Source organism: Heloderma suspectum, chromosome 5 (genome assembly GCF_057233095.1).
Source record: "Heloderma suspectum isolate Gila_16-S chromosome 5, 16-S_ref, whole genome shotgun sequence".
In the NCBI taxonomy this organism is placed as follows: Eukaryota; Metazoa; Chordata; class Lepidosauria; order Squamata; family Helodermatidae; genus Heloderma; species Heloderma suspectum.
In genome coordinates, this window is record NC_139462.1 from 157,287,815 (window position 1) to 157,309,453 (window position 21,639).

General features: G+C 42.5%; 1 protein-coding gene across 9 annotated transcripts in view; it reads right to left on the bottom strand.

Annotated features, from left to right (window-relative positions):
• Window positions 1-21,639, bottom strand: part of ITGA9 (integrin subunit alpha 9) — a 331,280-nt gene that overhangs the window by 212,804 nt on the left and 96,837 nt on the right. For all 9 annotated transcript variants that reach the window (XR_014792283.1, XR_014792284.1, XM_084857953.1 and 6 more), the window contains one exon: window positions 18,103-18,263. Coding sequence is in view for 7 of the 9 variants with exons in the window: in XM_084857953.1 (XP_084714079.1) it covers window positions 18,103-18,263 (161 nt within the window). In the remaining 2 variants the exon portion in view is untranslated. The remainder of the gene's footprint in view (window positions 1-18,102; window positions 18,264-21,639) is intronic.

Here is a 21,639-nt window from a genome sequence, read left to right on the forward strand (position 1 = left end):
ACTTCTGTGACAATGCAATAAACACATTCAAAGGATATAAAGCTTAGCCTTGAATCTTCGGGGCTAGTCCTTGCTACAGTCGTCATTCTTGGCAAGGTAACCCTGGGCCTTTGGTCTTACATACTGCATTTATAAGATTCCTGCTGAACAATGCAATAGGTCAGCTTCCCCCGCACCCCTCTCTGTGCTCCAGAACTACAATAGTCTTGGACTATCCTCTTATGCACAAATGGATACCAAGGGGTTGGTGATTCCAAACCCTGCCCTCCCGCCCCCCCTTGATGCAAATCTATCAAAAACCATTTGCTAAAAGAACAGCTTGCCAACATCAGTGGGAGTGTCTCCCGTAACAATGAGAGAAATCCTTTCACTGGGGGCTGTTAGCTAGTGCTGAATTTCTAAAGTGAGAATGGTCCCGAGTGCAAATCTGCCTAAAAATCATGATCCTCTCCTCATCCCTGGAAGATCCTTCCCCCAATCCCAAATGTGTGGGGACTCATTGTAGCGTCTCAGTGGCAAAAGGAAAGCATGCTGTAGATGCTCAGATGCACTTCTGTTTATTAACAGTCCCGTTTCCTAGCACTGAGGAAAAGGTTCTGATGGGACCCCGTAGCAAACTCAGTATGTATCTTAGTTTTATTAAGCCAAGATATGCACAAGCCTTGTGCTAGCACATGCTCTGTCAACATGCCACTCCTTCCCTTCCCTTCTATGTCATGATTGGAGACTTCCTGGAGTAATTAACCAAAGTTCCCCATTATATCCAAATTGGGAATCTAGTGTTATCAGGGTCAGGATCTGAACCCAGGATCTGAAACCACAGTTTGAAGTTGGTGTCAGATCCTGGTTAGATCCAAACCTGCTAACCATAGTTTCCTAGTTCCTACATAGTGGTAAACTATAATTAATTAAACCAAGAAGTCTTCAATTGCAGACTGCCAAGAAGGGAGAACGGATGGGGCATGCGGCCATGCAATTAACTCTATCCTTTTCTCACACCTGTCATGCGTATAACGTGCCATTAGCCCAGGGTAGGCAACTAGTACTCTCCAGATGTTCTGAGCTAAAACTCCCAGCAGCCCCAGCCTGCATGGCGAATGGTCAGGGATTATGGGAGTAGTAGTCCAAAACATCTGGAGGGCACCGGGTTGTCTACCCCTGCACTAGCCAAATAATGATCCAAGAGAAAAAGGATAACGAACTCCATATGTTATTTTAAAATACCCGAAGCTTTCTAGCCAATAACTACTTCAACAATAGTTATAATACTATATAGCAACAATGACATTGACTCCTGATTTCAATACAACTGCCTACATCGCACTTAAAATGAATGAAAATTGTTATTCTGGTAGCGTTTCATTCATGATAAATTTCAAATTTTCCTCACTAAACCCTCTAGATTCCCATAATAATTTAATGTTTTGCATGAGAAACATGCAAGTGTGAGAATGACTGCTTGGCTTAAAACTACAAAAACCATGATGCAGTGCAATTGTAAGAAAAGCACACATACATGAAAAGACACCAGCCTTTACTTAATGCAACTAAGTGATAATAAATGCAGAGCTAAAACACAGTTCCATAGAAATTCAATGCTCGAGATAGAGAAATTGGAAAACACAAGTTATCCAGTGGGCTTTACACATACATACTTAAAAATCTAGTTTAGACTCACATTTAAAAACGACTAACACTGAATCCAGCAAAAAATAATTGCTTTTCATACCACTGATTTCAACAAGAGAGCCAAGCACGGCTGTACTTAAACCGTGAATGGATCTTGTCCATTTTTTCATTCTCTGTTTCTCCAAATGAAGCTCAAACAATAAATATATGTGCAGATATGTACTGCTGAATTAAAAGGCTATCTTTCATTATATAAGATCTCAAATAGTTTTCCCCAAATGTATTCAGATGAGGCACTAATGCTCTACAGAAATACAGCCATGGTTGGGATGGAATATAATCTCTGGTTAATTCATGGTGATAAGGGATTATTACTGATTATAAATATTAAGCCTTGTAAGTGAAGAAAAGGATATCACATTTTGAAAATATTTTAACTACTGAAAGTACAAAGAAAATTCAGTATATTTCCTAGTGGGAATTCAAATGCATTCCACCACCACCACCCTCCAATTAGAATGTAACCAGGACACTGGAAAACAAACTCAATTCTTACATAATAATGTTCATGATAACAAAAATAAGCATCTAGAAAGCATATATAGAAGCTCTGCAATGCTGTGCCATACTATATCCTCATAGTTCAAGTGGGGCTGGGCTGAGGCTGAGAGAATAGTAAATTTCTTAAGGTCACCTAGAAAGTTTGGGACAAAGTCTTTTATTTATTTGATTTATACCTAGGGATGGCGGCGAAATCTGCCACGGACTCCAATGAGTCCATGGCGGGACTACCCCCCCGTCACCCCCCGAAATCCCCCCAGAACGGACCCTACCTGGAGGCGGCTGGTCCAGGTCATCATCTTCGTTCCGCAGCGATCCACTGCTGGGCTGTGGAACAAAATGGCGTCCAGCATAGCGGGTGCCATTTGCATCCTTCCCCTTGGCCATGATTGGCTACATAAATATTTACATAGCCTATCACGGCAAAGGGCAGGGACACAAATGGTGTAGCGGATGCCATTTGCGTCCCTGCCCTTTGCCGTGATTGGCTACGTAAATATTTACGTAGCCAATCACAAAAAGAGCAGGGACGCAAATGGCGTCCGCTATGCCATTTGCATCCCTGCTCTTTGCCGTGATAGGCTACGTAAATATTTATGTAGCCAATCATGGCAAAGGGCAGGGACACAAATGATGTCCCCTACGCCGGACGCCATTTGCAGCCGCAGCCTGGCAGCGGAGAGAAGTCCAGCTGCAGGCGGCCCCGGCCGGCGGCTCCGCGGACTTGCGGCGGAGTGGAGCTGGCCGGGGAGGATTCTGGGGGGAGGGACAGATCGCCTCCCCCCCACCACAGACACCCCAAATGGAACGGTGAGTGGGGTTCGTACACCCCGATTTATACCCTGCCTTTCTGCCAGAGAAATGGCGCTCCATGTGGATGATAAGAGAGATGCCTGACTGCATTGCACATTCTTTTCAAAAGAAATCACATGTGTTGAAGGAGGGGGGAGATCAAGTTTTAGACTATGATGTGTGGAAGGAGGGGGTTAATCCTTCCCCCACATTGGAGCTCTGATGAAAACCACTCATCTGAAGCTACTCTTTGCTCAAGAGGAGCAGGGCTGCTATTAGCACCAATGGCAACTTCTCTCCAGGAGTGAATAGGAGCTGGAGAGGGGGCTTTGCATTGGGACCACTGCATGGGGGACTGAGGTTTTCATTGGGGCCGCTGCTGTGGTTTTGATCCCAATCCTCCGCCTTCCATTCGTCTGCCATTTTGTTTTGTTATTTTAAAATGTTAAATGTCTTCATGTATTTCTTTTCTTAAAAAAATACTTTTTATTCTATTTTTTAACTTTATAAATGAAATAAACAGTACCAACAACCTAATCAATGACTACAATTTCCCAACAATACAGTATTCTTAAGAGGACACAGCAATAATGGAAAAGAAAGAGAAAACAGAGGAAGGAGAAGGAAGAAAAAAAACATGAAAAAAATAAAGAATTATTTGAAGAAATTAAATTTAAACTCCATTACACAGAAACTTCAAATCCCATTCTGCTTAAAAATTGTACTTATAACATTGGCAATATTACAATTTCAGTACAGCGTAAATAATCAACCTAACATTTTAATATCATATTATCAGTCTTATAACAAGGAAGCAGGCCTACAATTCATTTCCAGTAACCATATATTGCCCTTCAGCTAACATGTAGTAATAAAGCTTAACAATTTAACCAGCCAAAAATCTTACTAACCAGTAATAATAGTAATAATAATTTAAAAAGGAGATTTAAAAGGATATATAATAATAATAATAATCAATCACTAATAAAGTTTATGTTATATAATAATAAAGCTTAAAATCAACCTTGCAACAATCAGTACTATATTTTGTACTAGATATATAAATGAGTGTATACATTGTACATGAACTTGAGCACACTCCGGGAGAGAGCGGAGTTCAGGAAGGCCTGGCGTGCTATGGTCCATGGGGTCACGAAGAGTCAGACATGACTTAACAACTGAACAACAACAAATACATTGTACAGTATATCATATCCATTTTTTTTAAAGGATTTAAAGAAAAGAGAAAAAGACAGAAAAACTAAGAAGGGGGGGGACATCTCTGGCCTCGCCTATATCTTCCAGACTAAACATAATCAGTTAGCAAAACACATTTTTAGATTTCAGTTCATGGTGCTGGAACAGAAATCTCACGTGATTTTCCATTTAGCCACGCCTCCGCCATTTCATGATTTAGAAACTTCTTCATCTGGCCTTCAGAAAAAATGCAAAATGTAGCAGGATATTTTAAGTGATATCGTAAGTTCATTTGTTTTGCCATATTTTTCACCTTGGTAAATTGCCTTCTTTTATCAACAATTTCTCTGACGTAATCTGGAAATAGCATAACTTTTATCTTGTTTCCAAAAAAAAAGGTTTCCAGCCTCTCTTGCCAAACGCAGGATATAATTTTTTGTGGAGATTCTCGCAAATTGGACTATAATCGTATAACCAGTCTCTTTGGAATTTGATGCACGGGATACCTGCTCAATATCAAATGAATAATCAGATGGCACAGGGAGTATCTCATGCAGGAACTTATCTACAAAAGTAGACAGATTTATATAAGTAGGTAAATATTTAATACCAATAATACATACATTTGCCCTGGGTGCTAACGCCTCCAGTTGAGAAATTCTGACAGAAAAATTGTTGAAAAAAGCTTGTGACGTAGTTTCATTCCCTGCCAGACGATCTTGCAACTCATTAACCTTCGCCTCCATTTTTTGCCAAGAAGTGTTAATTAAATCCACAGCCCCTTGCAGGGCAGTGATGGAATTCTGGATGGTATCCAGCCTCTTAGCCTGTTCCACAAATGGCAAGGACAGAGTTTTTATCAAAGCAAGTAACTCCTCTGTATCTCCACTTCTCAAAGCCTTTGCCAAGGGAGGTGTGGCGGGGGCTGGGTAGAGATCCTTTTTTTCGCCTTAGTGTAGTCATCCTTCTCTTCAAACCAATCTTGCAGGTCCTCAAATATTATTCTTAATCCATTCCTCAGATGTTGTTGGCATTTCTTAATCCAAAAACTACAATGGAGCACGTCAGCCCTAGTTTCTCCTAATTAATTAGGAGGTTCAAACAGCTTTGAGCGTTGATTAAGCTCTGGCAGACTAGCCCCGGAGTACAGCTCCCCTGCTACCATGCCGAGAGAGTTGTTCTTCCAAAACTTCATCCAGAGCTGCTCCCGCCTCCCCTTTTAATTCCAGGGGAGAGATAAAAAGGTTTTTCAACCTTTTAAAAAGCTGTTTGAGATAGCGTCCCGCAGAGACCCCACGGGATGCTGCAAGGGCGACACTGGCTCCGACTGGAAGTCGTCTTCATGCATTTCTTGTATCATCTAGTTTGCCCTTAGTGGCTGAGGAGACATATGGGGCTGTTACCTCCAGACTCATCCCTCCCACTCTTTACTACTGTGCTGCACTAGCTTTGCAGAAGTCAAATGTGCACATATGCCATTTATATCAAAATGAGATAAGAGCACGAAAAAGATAAAATATCAGGTGTGTAATTTATAAAGTGGGACCTGCCACAAAGTGTTGCAGTGCTGAGTCCTGCTGTCCACTGTGCCTGCCAGTCAGTCAGTCATGCCCTTCTCCACAATACTCTGTTCCATTCCCCCTGCCACACAGTTTTCCATTTCCACCCCAACAGTCCGTCAGTATTCAGTGATCATTAAGCACACAGTGAGCTGTGTGGGGTGGTTCCCCCCCTCTTAGAGCTTTTTTCTAAAGATTTTTGTACTTCTTCAAAACCACGTGGATCCCCTGAGCCTGCTGATACCTTTCCCTCTTGTGCCGTTTTTGCTACAGAAGCAACGGCACTCATGCCTGAACATTGAAAGTAGAAGGAATGATAGCAAATGTTCCAGTCATGAATTTGTTTACAAGGCTCAGAAAAACAATTAAGTTGCAACTAATGGCTATTCTCTAGTGCAACTCAATCTTGGGGTTTATACCTTCCCAGCCAACAAGTGGCACAGATGAAACTAAACACGGCTACTCGTTTGGAAAGAAGTAGTAGGGGTCATTTCCCCAAGCTATGAAATAAACAAATGTTCGTACTAGGGATGAACAGATTTTGTAAAATCTGTTCTGTTTGCATTTTGCAGATAACCAGTTGCCTTTTCTTCCATCATCCACTCACTGATGGAATTGGATTTTTCCCCATTTCCCGAATTTGCCCAAATTTACATATGTGAATCCTCTCGAAAATGTGCAAATCTCCCCCAAAATGAGCATTTATCCTATAGAGAAATGCAAAATTTTGGCCTGTGTTCTTTAAATTTCACATATTTTTCTGTGACTAAATTTGCATAAAATTCCGGAAAGTAAAAAAAGTTTTTTAAAAAAATGGTTCTTAAGTAAGTGGAATCCATGTGACTCAGAAAAAGCCAGTCCACTGTGGAATTTGTAGGTCCACTGAGGATTTCCGTGACATCCCTAGTTGGTACTAATCCTAAAACCAGGGCTGTGTTTCCACGACAATGGAAGGGTGAAGCAAACGAAGGAATACTGGATTTTTCATGGAATCGGCATGGCTTTGCGCGCAGGGCTCCACAAAGGACTACACCACACCATTATAAGTCTCTGACAGAAACATGCTTCCGGGTGGGGTGAAGGGATTGGAAGTGAACATCATCAGACTGGCAGGGGCTGCTCAACCACTCCAGGCTCTACTCCCCTTTCTCCTACCCCCTTAGTTAGGTGATGATGCAAAGGATTGAAGCTGGCATTAATTACTCCCGAAAAGCCTTGAACCAAACAGCAGAGACACACAGCTTTGGAAATAGCACTTCACAGCCATTAGGGGAGTTACTATGCCTTTCACCAGATGAATACATGATGTACCCTGGGTGTACTTAGTGTTTTTGGCTTAATGGCAATCTCAGTAAATTTGGGAACAAGCCTCGTTGACCATAATGGGAGTTACTTCTGAGTAGACTTCCCAGACCTATGCCCAATTCTGCCCATTTCCCCCCCTTTCTCTCTAAATACCAAGCTTCCACATTAGCAGGCACCCCTGAATAAATGCACTACCACGCAATAGTGCAAACACGTGGTAGTGCATTTTCAGGAACAAGCCCCATTGACTACAACAGGAGTTAGCAGGACCCCCTGAACTAATGCATTATCGCGCGATAGCACAAATGCATGTTAGTGCTATTTTGTGATTGAGTGATACAGTGATAGCAAGATACTGACACAGGGAGTTTGCGAACTGATGGAAGAAATGCACAATAGTGTTATAATGAGATAGCAAGGGAGGGGGTAGAGGTGCTGCTGGAGAACTGGGGCTTTTTTAGCTGTGGAGTGATAGTGATGCCTTCTAAATGTGCAACTGAGGAGTGATAGTGATACCTTCTAAATCTGCAGCAACTACCTATAGAACTGTGATCTGGCCAGGAACTTGAATATGCACACCTCACCCCACAGCTGTTTTAGTAGTGTACACCTTAGTCCCTAATAGAGTAACAACTTTAAATGTCCAACATCGATACTTTTGGTGGCTAGTGAATGGGGAGTGCTTACTTCTGGTTCGTGACCTAGCGATAAAGCGCTGTTTCGGTTTAATCCTTTACTTTTTTAAAAAAAGAACTCTGGTGGTCAGCAGGGAAATGGTGGAAACATCAGAGAAATGCAGGAGGGGAAAACACTGGGGAAACACCCTTGACCAGGCTCACAGTGAAAGGCACACCTCTGGGCACGGCTAACACACTGGAGTAAATGCGGAGGGTTGGTGTACACCACAACAGAAGTGCAGACAAGCCGATTTTAGGGAAATAATCGGACTATAAGCAGTCTCAGGAAATCCATTTTTTCTGCAATAAGCTCCTGGGTGGCTGCTGGATGGCCATGACATCATGTATCCCTAACAACTTCCACACGTAGCCAGTTTGGAGTAAATCGCTTGTGGAAACAGACCCCAGGAGGTCATGTAACTCCAAAAAAAATACTTCTCGATGTATGGCAATATAAATCTTCATTAAGGATGTTCATAAGACCTCCCTTCCTCACATCTTCACTGAATGCACAAGGAGGAAGCAGATCCAATGCCGATGTGTCCACTGGCTAGACCCTTCTGGCAGCCACATGTACAGTGTTAATGAGAAAGGGCCTTGCACATGTACAGATAGATGCACACATTCAGGGCTCCTCTTTGAGATCAGAAACCCTGGGCCAATCAAGGCTCCTGGAAGAATTGTACATTCAGAAGACCCTTTCTCACTAATGCTGAATGCATAGCCATGAGGGGCATCGCCAGCAGGTGCATCAGCATTTGGGGCATGGCCAGTGTGTACATGTACAACAAGCATACTGAGTACATGTGGAGGAAGAGAGAACGTCTGAACATCCCCTTGGTTTCTTTCCCAGCAAATCCACTGATACTGGGTGAGTGATAAAAGCAACAGTTCAAAAGATAATAGAAGAGATCCTCATCTCAAAATATACAAGAGTACAAGAATAGATAAAAGCATCGATGACACAGCCTCCAAAAAGAAAATTCATTTCCGCCATTTCAAAATGTAAATCAGGGTATTTTGCACAGAGTTGGGTACCTGAACATTCTTCCAGGAAGTGATTCTAACAAGGTAAAGCTTGAAAACTACAAAAACAACACCATACATCACTCTGCAGAATTGTTCGTTTTCAATGAGATGTCGAGTCCAAGCTTTAATCCTGTCTGTGACAGTCTTTACCTTGAGGAAACTGATAACAACATCACAAGCCAATTGGGTCAGAAGAACAGATGCTCACTAAATTGTAGATCTGTCATTGCCACTAAATACTTTCACCTCTTCTCCCTCACGCGCACACACAGTTTCCAAATGTGCAATGCCAACCAAATGGACCTTGCCCTTTACTGGGCACACAGCCTGCATCCCAATTCCAGCATAACCAGGCCTGGCAGGCGGCACACAAAATTCCCTACATTTGTATTCCTCAGAGATGGAATTGATTGCCTAGCACAATAATTGCTTTACTTGCCTGTTAACTCCAAGCTATTTACAAAAGCTAGTGGCAGAGGAGAAAGTAAGAGAGAGAGAGGTGAAACTATCAAAGAATAAAACCAGTAAGAAAGAAATTTATTAGAATAAAAATGCCTTCTCCAAATTTACCACCGTTTGCTAATAATGGGACGGGGGGGAGCAACTGCTGGCGGGGGAGAGATTTCCCCCAAGATTCAGGGCTGCTTATTTATTTTATTTTGCTTTTTCTCACACAACTTTTTTGTGTTGTCCCAAGGGATGTGCAGCCACAAACCTGGGGGTGAATTTGGCCTCCAAATCACTCTAATTTCACTCCCTCTTTTCTCCCAAATTTTCAGCTTCCACTCATTTTTCTTGCTTCTCTGCAGATGGAGGAGACCTAGCAAGTCTACACAACACAAAGTTTGTGTGCACAATATTTCTAGGCACAAAAGCATTTGCCGCACATTTTCAGCTCAGGACCATTTGACAGTCATTGACAACTGCTCTGAAACAACCTGGATCAACCACACCAAGAGAAGCAAATGAAATGGTATGTGTAGGGTTGCCAACCTTTAAATTAACCCCCGTAGCTGTCCCTTTAATGTGCAGACATTAGCAGGTGAAAATGCCTGCCTTCATAATCTGAAAAGGTTCCCCTGTCAATTTCAGGAAATCAAGCTGGTGTTCAAAGTAAAAGCAAGTCAGGTAATTTTCCCTGATCAGTTGGCAACCTTATCTATGCTTGGGAACATTATCTTGACAAAAGGTTTTACCCACAGTGTTCACTGTCAGGTGATGAGCTGCATTGTTTTCAAATGCATTTCACCAGCTGGTTTTATATGGTGTAAGTCATTCTATGGGTTCATTATGACCAAGATACAATGGCGTATGGAAGTTGTCTCCTACGGTTATAGAATCATAGGGTTGGAAGGGTCCTAGAAGACCATCGAGTCCAAGCCCCTGCTCAGTGCAGGAAGCCTGATTCCCAGGCGGTCTCCCATCCAAGTACTAACCAGGGCTGACCCTGCTTAGCTTCCGAGATCAGACGAGATCAGGTTGGGAACATGTACATTTCCCTTTAGAAATATGCCCATATTGACACAAACATTGAGTTTTAATAAAGACCCATTGCCTTTCCCAATCTGGTACCCTCCAGAAGATACGAACTACAAACGTGCTGTTTTTATCACTGGCAACTGTTCTGCATTTTATGTTTTTACTTTACTCGTACAACACCTAGAGAACTCAGGTTACTGGGCAGTCTAAAAGTGCAAAATAAATATTATAAAAACAATGTGGCCCAACCTGCTGCTTTAAATTACTAGTTCTATAGGCTTAATGCATCGTCACGTATATGATTGGGACTTTACAGCAGGTGAGGCAGATACACTAGGTGCTTAGAGAGAACCATTTGAGCACACTTTCTACATCTATATGTCCACCTGAGGAATGGTCAAATTTTCCTTATCAATTGTCAGGATGATACAGGCCCAATTCTTATGTTATACTCATTGCTTGGGAGTTGCTACAGCATGGCCCCTTCCCATGCTACTAGGATAAGAACATAAGAAGAGCCATGTTGAATCAGATCAAGGGTCAATCTCATCCAACATTCTATTCACACAGTGGCCAACCAAATGCCTGTGGAAAGCACACAAGTAGGACACGAGTGCCATAGCACCCTCTCACTTGTGTTCCCTAGCAACTGGCATACAGAGGCATACTGATGCTGATACTGGATGTAGCACATAGCCATCAGGACCAGTAGCCATTGATAGCCTTCTCCTCCATGAATTTGTCCAATCCTCTTTTAAAGCCATCCCAGTTGGTGATCATCAGTACATCTTGTGGTAGCGAATTCCACAGTTTAACAGTGAAGAAGTACTTCCTTTTATCTGTCCTGGATCTCTCACCATTCAGCTTCATGGGATGATCCCAGGTTCTAGTATTATGACAGAGGAAGAACCACTTTCTCCACATTATGAATAAGGTTGCATACCTCTATCATGCCTTACTCACTGTTGTTCTAAACTAAACAATCCCAGCCATTGTAACCTTTCCGCTTAGGGGAGTTTTCCAGTACATTTTGGTTGCCTTTCCCATCTCTCTACAATATCCTTTTTGAGGTGTAGTGACAGGAAATGTGCACTGCATTCCAAGTGTGGTAGCACCATAGATTTGTCTATGGGCAGTTTGATATTGGCAGTTTTATTCCTGATGCCTTTCCTAATGATCCCCAACATGGATTTTGCTTTTTTTCACTGCAGCCGCACATGGGGTTGTCATAATGTGAGAAGTCCCAGGCCATGTAGAATGAGCCCATGTTACCTCTCCGCCCCGTATGAGCACCTGGAACTGGAACAATGCTGGCACAGAGAGGAGCTCACATTACCCCATCAGCGAGGGCATGAGCCATGCAGCAGCAGTTCTCACATCACCAGGACAATGTGAGAGGGTGGCCACAGATGGCCAAGCTACCTCAGAGAGGGCAGGGTTGTCTGTTCATACGGGCTCACTAGTTTGGGATGAAGGTTAAGTGCAGTGGCAACATTTATCTGTCATCTCTATTACACTCGCAAGAACAGCAAGCAGAATCAATGGGGAGCTAACGTTAAAGGCATCGTGGGGCTGTTTAAGACAGCCTGCCAAACCATGGAGATAAGAGTATCTGGGAAACATAACTGCTGTGTCTGATTTAATTACAGACTTTGTTCAACTGAAGTTGTTTTTCTGAGGGCCTGGCTTTGAGCACTGACAAGAAACAATTGATAGCAACTGCTAGCCTGCCAGCCGGCCTTCAGCTGAATACAAAGCTGTGGAGGGTCATCTGCAACCAACACAGGGATCATAGAGGAAGAAGTTTATTATCATCACCACTCTAGCCTTGTGATCACTAAAGGATAAGAAGGATCCAAACAATCTATGAAGCGCCTTCCAGTCCAGGTTCACAGTGAAACAATTCAGCTCTATTCCCAAATTTGTCTATGTACACATTGATCAGTATGGGCAGAATCCAGAATTAGGCTGGGGGTTGGGGTGCAGACCAGAAACAAATAATACTAAAGACATTATTCCACTTTCTCCACTGGTTTCTATAAAAAATAAATAAATCACCATCTCAGTTTTACTGGGCTGTGCAACTTTATCTTTCATGGTGGAAGCCAAGCCACAGAAAAATAGTCAAGCCACAGCCTCACGAAGACTGACAGACACAGAGGCTCCTTTGTTCCCAGCTTCCAAAACCGCAATTATTATTCTCCTCCATTTCCTTTTGTTCTCTTGAATGCATTTCCACCTCTTTTTAAGAATAATGGGATTTTAGGGTAGGAAGGGCCTCATAGGTCATCTAATCCAACCCTCTGTTCAATGCAGAATCTATAATACAAGTTGCAGCTACATCCATGACAGATGGCCATCCAGCCTCTGCTTAAATACTTCCAGTGAAGAAGAATCCATCACCTCCCAAAGCAGTTAGGTTCACTGTCCAACAGTTCTTACTATTAGGATGTTTCTCCTAAAGTTTAGCTGAAATCTGCTTCCTTGCTTCACCCGATAGTTCTACTCCTGCCTTCTAGAGCAACAATAACAAAAACCTTGCTCCCTCCTATGTATGACTATCCTTCAGGTGTTGAAGACAGCTGTCGTATGTCCCCTTATTATCTTTGCTTCTCCTGCCCAAGCAGCCCCAGCTCTTCAATTGTTCTTCATAGACTTGTTTTTAGCACAACTATTCACAATGCACCAAATTAATCTAAGAGCCATGACACAAAAGGAAGAAGGGATGGTGAGGGAAGAGGAGGGGGAAAGCACACTCAGGTATCAGTTCTTACAGTTATAAAGTTCAATATATACATTCGCAAGTAAACTGGTATCACATTAGGTCTCCTGTGCTTTCCTGCACAAGCAAATAGTCCCTGTAACTGTTTCCCCTGCTATTTCTTACCACATGGAGAAGTGGGGAGATCCAACCACATGCACAAAACTATGAAATTATTGGAAGAGAGCCATCACTTTTCAAAATGATCTCAAAATTCTTCTAAAGTCAACTCTCCGGGGCAGCAGAGAAGGAAAGAAGCAGCTGTTCTATCTTGCTACTGACTTGGATGATTTGAACGGCAGAGAGGTATTCGTGCCATATTAAAATAATGTGATAATTTATAAAAATATTTTGTGAGATAATATAAAACATTTTAAGATAATAAAAGGGCCGCGGCATTTGCAGACAAGAAAGCAGAAGGGCAATAGCCTGGTAAGGGGATGGTTAGTTGCACAATTAAATCTACATGTGTAGTTGAATATTTTTACAGTGCTGAGATAAATCCTAGACGGCCTTACTGTACACAATAAGGCTTTGACTCCCTATTGTTTTCAGCGGAACTGGCACGTAACCGTGCACCAACATAGCCTCAGTGCAAAGAGATAAGGTTATCTCTTCCTTCTCCCTCTGAATAACCAGCTGCACGTAATGCTCTCTTTATCTTCCAAAATTAACAACATGGCATCAAACCCCCAAGAGGGTTATCACGCTTGGCTGCCAGGAACATTTATTCAAATGTAACATTTGACACACGGAAGAGTCCTGCAGCAACTGAAAGACTAACAAATGTACCACGGCTTGACCCCTTGTGGAGATCAGTGGGCTCTCAGCAGTGAACACTTAGGCCAAAAAAAATGTGTGAGCTTAAAGGTGTCACTGTTGCGAACATGGCTACTCTTCTGGATTGTATCATAGTTAGAAACTTAGCTATGCAATAGATTTCATGCCCACCCACTCCAAAAGCCCAATTATACCCTCACGATGATGGCTTGAAAAAGGCAGCCACATTTGCATTTGCCCTGGCCTGCGCCATTTTCCAGGGCCAAAGACAGCTGAATCAAAATCTGAAGAAGGTCTTCCCCGGCAGCTGGAGGTGAAGAAGCTAGAACCTGCACAGCAGCAGCAGAAGGCACTATTGTCTTGGCCAGGTTCCCAGTATTTATACCAGACCTGGCCAGTCCAGAGACCAATTGTACTACCTGTCAATTGCAGCAGTTGATGTTACACACTCCAATTCTCATCCATGCCTGAAGAGAGCTCTGAGGTCTGAGCTCATGCAGTTGATGGTAATCCACTAGGACAGTCCCCAGGCTCAAGGCATGAAGTCCTTGGCTGAGGCCCCAAAGTTCCTGACCCCACAGATGTCTACAGTAGTGTGCAGAAAACACCATGTCTCTTAAATCCAGACCCTTGTGCTCAAAGCAGTAGCTATCACCACAGAAATAGCACAGTCTTGACCAAGCTTTATACATATGAAACGTCTGTTTTGTTAACTGTGCTTCAGTAATAAATACAGAATAAAAAACGACAGAAATGCTGCTGAAGAAAAAAAAAATACAGTCACACACACAAGACTGACTCCATTCCTGTTTTCTAAAACCAATCCCTATTTTCCGGCTAAAATTGGAACTGATGTTTGATATTCTTCAATAAAAAATAAACATACATAGATAAGAGGTGTGTCCCTTTTAATATACCAAACAGTGGCACACCCAAGTAATAAAAACATTAGGAAATGGAACATTTTTGATTAGGGTTGTTTTCAGAAGTGCAGTTGCTACATAATTGTAACAGCCATCCTTAAGGCAGAAATATTACAAAAGCCCTGTGGCTTGGGAGTCCTGCTGAAGATTGCAAAATTCCATTAAAGAATCAGGAACAGAATTAATCTAATAAAAATTATAGGATCTTTCATTTAAAAAATATACATGGCCCATTTAATTTAACGATATCCTGTTTAGTCAGAATTTATTACCACATTGTATATTTAAGAAATGAAACATGGTGTATTTTGAAACTGCACAAAATTTGTTAAGATCACTCCCCCTCTCTTTAAACATCTGGCTTTAGCTAGAAGCTCAGAAAACTCACATTTCTATTTGTAACTGCAGAAACTGTGGAGATGCAACATGGTGGAGTGATTGTTACCTAACAGTCTATGGAATATTGCTTAGATCTTCTCTGCCAGTCATAGACAGACAGATAGATAGACTGAGTTATTTATTTAATTAAAAAAAAACAAATGTATATTCTGCTTTTAAAAATAATGAATTTAAGGCAGTTGCATGAGGCACTGTCCAGCACATGTAACAGAACAATATCACTGCCAAATATTAACTGAAGAAAGATAGTAACAGGTTTTAACCCGAAGGGTTGGTTCCAGATTTAAAGCTGGTTCACATGTAACGACAACCCAGAGTACGGGTTGAGTGTGGATTGAGTATGGGTTGTCATTGAATTATGGGTTGTCATTACGTGTGAACCCTGCACTATGGTTTAACTATGGGCTGTTAACTACAAACAACCCAGAGTTCACAACCCAACAATAAACATGGTTTCTCTTCCTGGGTTGTTCATGGTTAACAGCCCATAGTTAAACCATAGTGCAGGGTTTGCACATAACGACAGCCGATGATTCAACGACAACCCATACTCAACCCATACTCTAGGTTGTCATTATCAAAAAAGCCTTTGTCATGCTGAGACTAGACCAACTGAAATCAATGGGACTTGGTCAGTCATGATGTACATGTCCCATTGATTTCAATGTATCTACTCTAAGAATGATTAAGTCTGGATCTAACCCAAAAGTTATTATTTCTATTGCCCTGATTAGCAACTAATTTTTGACAGGGGCCCTATGTCACAGTGGGCAAGGGCTGAGTGTCTAACAATACTGACTCCACCTACTGACTCACTCCTATCTAAGCCAAAACACTCACTCCTATCTAAGCCTACCCCTCCTCAGTGTAAGCAGACATACAAAAACAGGATGCCATATCCCAAAAGGAATGGGCTTACATCTAATTAGAAGCAAGGCTAGAAAAATCCCAAGTGCATGACCAGAAACTCACACACGATCCTTTGGACCCTGTGTGTTGTTTTAAGAGGACAATCCACATAATTCTTGTCCATTATTTTCTAACTGGACTGCATGCAGTCCAAATGGATATTTTCAGCAAGTGAAGTAACAATGGACTTTCTTGTTAACGCATATCAAAACAAGCCAGAGCAGAAAGAAAGTAGCATAGATGGTATTAAGAAAGAAGCCAACTTCTTGCTGAACACTTTTCAAAAGACAGAGTGAGATTGTGTGAGTGTAGAGGAAATTTAAGGGTAAATATAAAATTATGAATAAAATATCTCAAGACACATCATAGAATACAGAACATCTCATGTCAGTTAAATGAGTAAAGTATGTATCCAGAGAACGTTTGTCTCCTTGGCCTCTTTGCTAAAAGAAAGAATATATACTAAGCGATCTTGACCCCTTCATCGCCCTCTTGAATGTTCAAGGCTCTTTCATTGCTAACATTAAACAGCCAACATCATTTCCTCCCACTGGGACACAGGCTATCCAGGATCACCTTCCCTATCACTTCACATCCTTCTTTGTGCAAGCAAATGAATGTTCCTGCCATTTTCATAGCTAGGGGGAAACAAAATCAGGGCACTCTTCTCCACAAATGTTGTATTCCCCACTTCATGGATTAACAATATGACATTGAAATTTGTCCTTTTTGCCTTCCATTATCTGAGCAACTGCAATTCCTGAGAGACTTCAGCACTCAGCAGGCAATGGTTTATCGCCTTGAAATATATCATACTCAAATAATTTATCTCAGAGAGGACAAAAACAATTGTCAAATCCATCCAAATATTTGTTTTTGAGGGACAGATTCCCACTTATGAGGCCAACAGAGTCTTCCCAACAAGGAAATGCCTTCTAAATCAGCATTCCTCAACCTGGTGCCCTCCAGGTGTTTTGGACTACAACTCCCATCATCAATTACCATTGGCAATTATGGCTTAGGCTGATGGAAACTGTAGTCCAAAACATGTCAGGGAAGGCTGTTCTAAAGCAACAACAATAGTAACAAGTGAGAAAGATGTTTTGCTCAGGCATCTAAGTGACAATTCCATTGAGCTGGCCTACACATCAGAAATGGTTTTGGCCAAAGGAACTGCATTGATGCGCATTAAAGGAAAACAAGAAATTCTGATTAAGCAATACAACTTGGCATGCTTGCTTAAGTTTTCTGCAAGAGTAATCTTCACAGCTGGCAAGAGAAGAGGCTTCACATGCCAAGAACCATATTAGGATAAATGGGGCTCCTTGGTGGTCTCTAGTGAAACCTTGGAAAAGGAAACGGACAGTAAGTGAATGGATTCTTCTCTCCCTCTCTCCAGCTAAGGGGAAAAGCCTCTTCCTGAAAGAGATGGATCTTTTGCAATGTCATCATCAACTCCTTACTGGAGTCTAAGAATTAGGGTCATCTACTGGACTCTCGTCACCCAACAAGCTAAATAAAACTACGTGAATTAAATCCAATGCACTTCAGGAAGGAAACCAGCAATGCCCGAACAGAGCCATGTTATCTACTGACATGGGAAAAGTGACTAGTTTATGACATAATTCATTTGCTGTAAGAGAATGCCCCTGCTGTTTCTTAGCTGTTGCAAGAAATCCAAATATCTTTTCTATGCTTGCAGGGAAGATCCAGACCAGTCTTCTCATGGTAGAGCCCCAGTTGTGGAGACGTTCCTTCTTCCCAGTACTCATAAGTATGCTTTCAATAACGGTACAGAAAAGCCTCAAGTCTTTCCCCTCCTAAAGGGCCTTTTACAATGCTATCCTGTGCTTGTCTACTTGGAAGTAATTCAGTGGGACTTACTCCCAGGTAGCTTTGCTTAGGATTTCGGGCTTCATAACCTGAACCATTTCAGTATTTAAAAACTTAAAACACATTCCAAGTCCATTATAACTGAACTTTATATGTATATGCATGGCAACTCCATAAAACTGAATTATTATAGGTGGATTAATTTAAACCAACAACTGGAAACACAACAACTTTAGATTCATCCATAATATGGGAAGAAATGGACTGACCTTCACATACGCTAGGTAGTGCTTGCATTTCTCCTGCATATAAGACAGCTGTAACTGTTCTGTGATCTGGCCCATTGCTTCTCCAGAAGAGACAAAGTAAACCCGGATTGGATTACCCTTTTCTTTCTTTGCCACATCTGCTGTCAAGTTATAGTTCAATCCTAAAAACAAACAAACAAACAAACATAAAAGTGGGTTATTTTCTAGCTACATATTTAGAGGTATGTGTTTTAGGATTGCACTACACTCACCTCTACCTTGTGGCAACAGGTCCTAAATATAGAGAGAGGTTATGACACCATTTACAAGCTCGAGTTAAATAAAAATGCCAACATTCTACAGCAGCCTCCCCTAACTTGGTGCCCTCTAGTTGTGTCAGGTTACAACTCCCAGAATCCCCAGATGGAATGACCAATGGTCCTGTTGGTTGGGGATAATGGAGATTGTAGTCAAATATACCTGAAATGTTGAGAAAGGCTGTTCTGTAGCAAGCCTGCAAAGCCTGAGACCCCTTGACTTGACTGCAGCTTCCCAGCCCTGCCTGCTGGCCCACCGAGAGCTCTATAAACCTGGATTTGCAGCCACACCAACGGCTACAAAAACAGAAACATTATCAACGGTCAGGTCACAGTTCAGGTGACTGGGCTGCATTCAGTTTCTTGGATCTCAGGTTCCGAAGACCTGGTTTAGAGAAAGGTCTCCCCTTTTTCTAGAGAAAAAAAAATATAACCTTTGATTTCTGTACCCGACCATGTGCTAATGACAGAGTTTCAATGCAACCAAATGGCACCTAGAATTTTGGTAACAAGTACCCTGAATGTTAAGTACTATGGACAGGAAAACACTGCTATTGCATCACCTCTGTTGACATAAACCAGAGACTTCCCAGCATTCCATGCATTTATCAAAACTGGACTTCGCAGTATGAAGTAGCACTAGCACATCCCAGTAAGTTAAAAAAAAAAAAAAACACAAGTTAATGTAAAACGTGGAAAGCACAGATGCCGCAGATAACTAAGAGCAACAAGATTAAACAGCATATTGTGTGCGTGACAGGAACAGCAGGCTGCTGTGTCTTTTATATGGCATATTACATAATTAGGCTGCATATGAGATTATTCAGATGAATTTTAATTAAGTGTGCCACACATCTGGTTTGCTATGTCTCGTTTTGTTTCCCATTTCATTCGAGCCTGATTTTATGCAAACCACGTAAAATACTTTATTTGATGGTGGTGAGTGGGGGGGCGGGGAGTGAAGCAATGATCAAGAGACCAAGATTAAGAATTGCAGAAATAGTTTTTAACTCAGCTGAGACCCTGGAGGCTAGAACAGAGGTCAAGCACCAGATGCGCACAGACAGCACTGTTTTTGGAAAACATGAACGGGAGGCAAAAGTGTGTTTTTACTGAACTAGAATCGATCTTGAGCATTTGCACTCTAGCAATGAAAGGGTAACATACCCATTTGGGACCTGATCCCAGATCTTGGAACTACCGGCCCCTTCCTCCTGACCATCTGAGTCATTACAATCTGAGTTCGTATTGCCAGACAACACTAGTGATAAGGGAGTTACATAACCATAGCCCTTGTGGTGGGGTGGTTTGCAGTGGTGGGCTAGGACCTGAGTTCAAATTTGGGAGGGAAAGGGACACACTGGCAGACTTTGGGCCAGCCATCATCTCTCAGTCTAACCTATATCATTGGGCCGTTGTGAAGATAAAAGGGGGGAACAATGTGTCTGCCACTCCGAGATCCTTGGAGGAAAGCTGGGATGTGCAGTGAAAAGATCAGAAATAATAAACATACTGCTGTTGAATCACATATTGCCAGAGTAAAGAACCACGAATCTTGCCTTCTCTGTGATAAAATGCACTTGCCAGAACCTAGCACAATGGCTGGTTTGCTCTTCCAGCTTCTAGAGCAGGGGTGTGTGTGTGGCCCTCTAGGTGTTGCTGGACTGCAACTCCCATCAGCTCTATCCAGCATAGACAATCGTGAGGGATGACGGGTGTTGGAGTCCAACAACATCTGGAGGGCCACATGTTCCCCATCCTTGGTCTAGAAGCTACATCAGCAGAGTCTGCAAAAATTCCTCACAAGCAGAAAATAACTGAGCAGGAAAATTTTGGGAATTGAGCGGGGGGGGGGGTGGAGAGAGAGAGAGAATATGCACCAAAGGGTGTAGGGATAAAGTAATGCATTTTGGAAGTACTGCAGAAAGCAAGGGGAACAATGCCTGTGAAGTGTAGCCCAAAGTATAATGTAGCCAAACAGGTGATCTTTGGACCAAAAAAGCAAAACAAAACACCCTACTGAAGAGCCCTTTACAATGGCGGGGTGTGCACACATTTTGCTAGGCTGGCACATGCAACCTAACATGTATGTTGCCCCACTAGAGGAGGGGTGGGGAACCCCTTTTTGCTGTCAGGGAACACATGTCATTAGTGAGCAGGGCCGGAGGCAAAACCGGAAGGAGTACACTCCTCTCGCTCTCTCTGCCATCGAATTTCTCTCTCCCCCTTTCTGACGCTCCCTTCTCTCTCTACCATCCCATTTTCTCTCTCTTTCTGACACCCTCCTCCCCCTCTCTCTCTGCCATCCCATTTTCTCTCTCTTTCTGATACCCGCTCTCTCTCTCTCGCAGACACCCCTTCCTCCCCATTCCGTTGGTTGCGAGCGGAGGGATGTATGGCTCTCGCCAGAAGTCTGAACTGCTTGCTTGCAGAAGGCTTTCAATATCAGGCCAAGTGCTGCATGAATGAATCTGGGCTGAGGGCTGCAGGTTGCCCATCTCTGCATTAGAGGCTCAATAAGCTACTTGCTTTGTCACCTCCCTGGAACTGGACATATGGTCCTTTGCCATCAAGTACCTGGCAAACCACAAAACATGGCTGGTGGGTTACATTCAGTTTTGTGGGCAACCATCTGTGCAGGCCTGAATTACAGCCACCTCACAGAGGTCACTTGGATCCCTCCATATGGTAGTTGTCATCATGTGGTGAGCTGTAAACATGTACTGTGGTTCACCACACAGGCAGGGCAATGTTCTCTCCGTATTAAAAATTAAAACACACACACACACACACAGAAACACCAATCTGCAGGGTTGATGCTGCTGTACACAAATGCCTCCCTGAGTTGTGGTAATAGGAAACCATAGGAAAAAGTCCATAAACAACCCGTGTCTCGTCATGAGCATGCCCTTTCTGAGCAACAGCTAACATCTGAGAATCTCTTGTGTCGTACATTTCACATGTTCCTCCACTTTCCCTTTTGGCAGAAACAACCAACCATGTCAGAGGTGGAAAACTGAAGTATCAGGAATAACTTACATACACACACACACACCGGCAAGTGTCACTAGAGTGATAGCTAGCAGCTGATTCAGAGAGCATCCCTACGTACGTTGCTCTCGGAGGGACTCGTGTAGAAGTGAGTTCCGGCTCGTAAATTAGCCATTTTTCAGAACATAAAACAGAGAGACATTTCGTATGATTCTCCAGGCAACATACTTCCATTCGTGGAAGCAGCCTT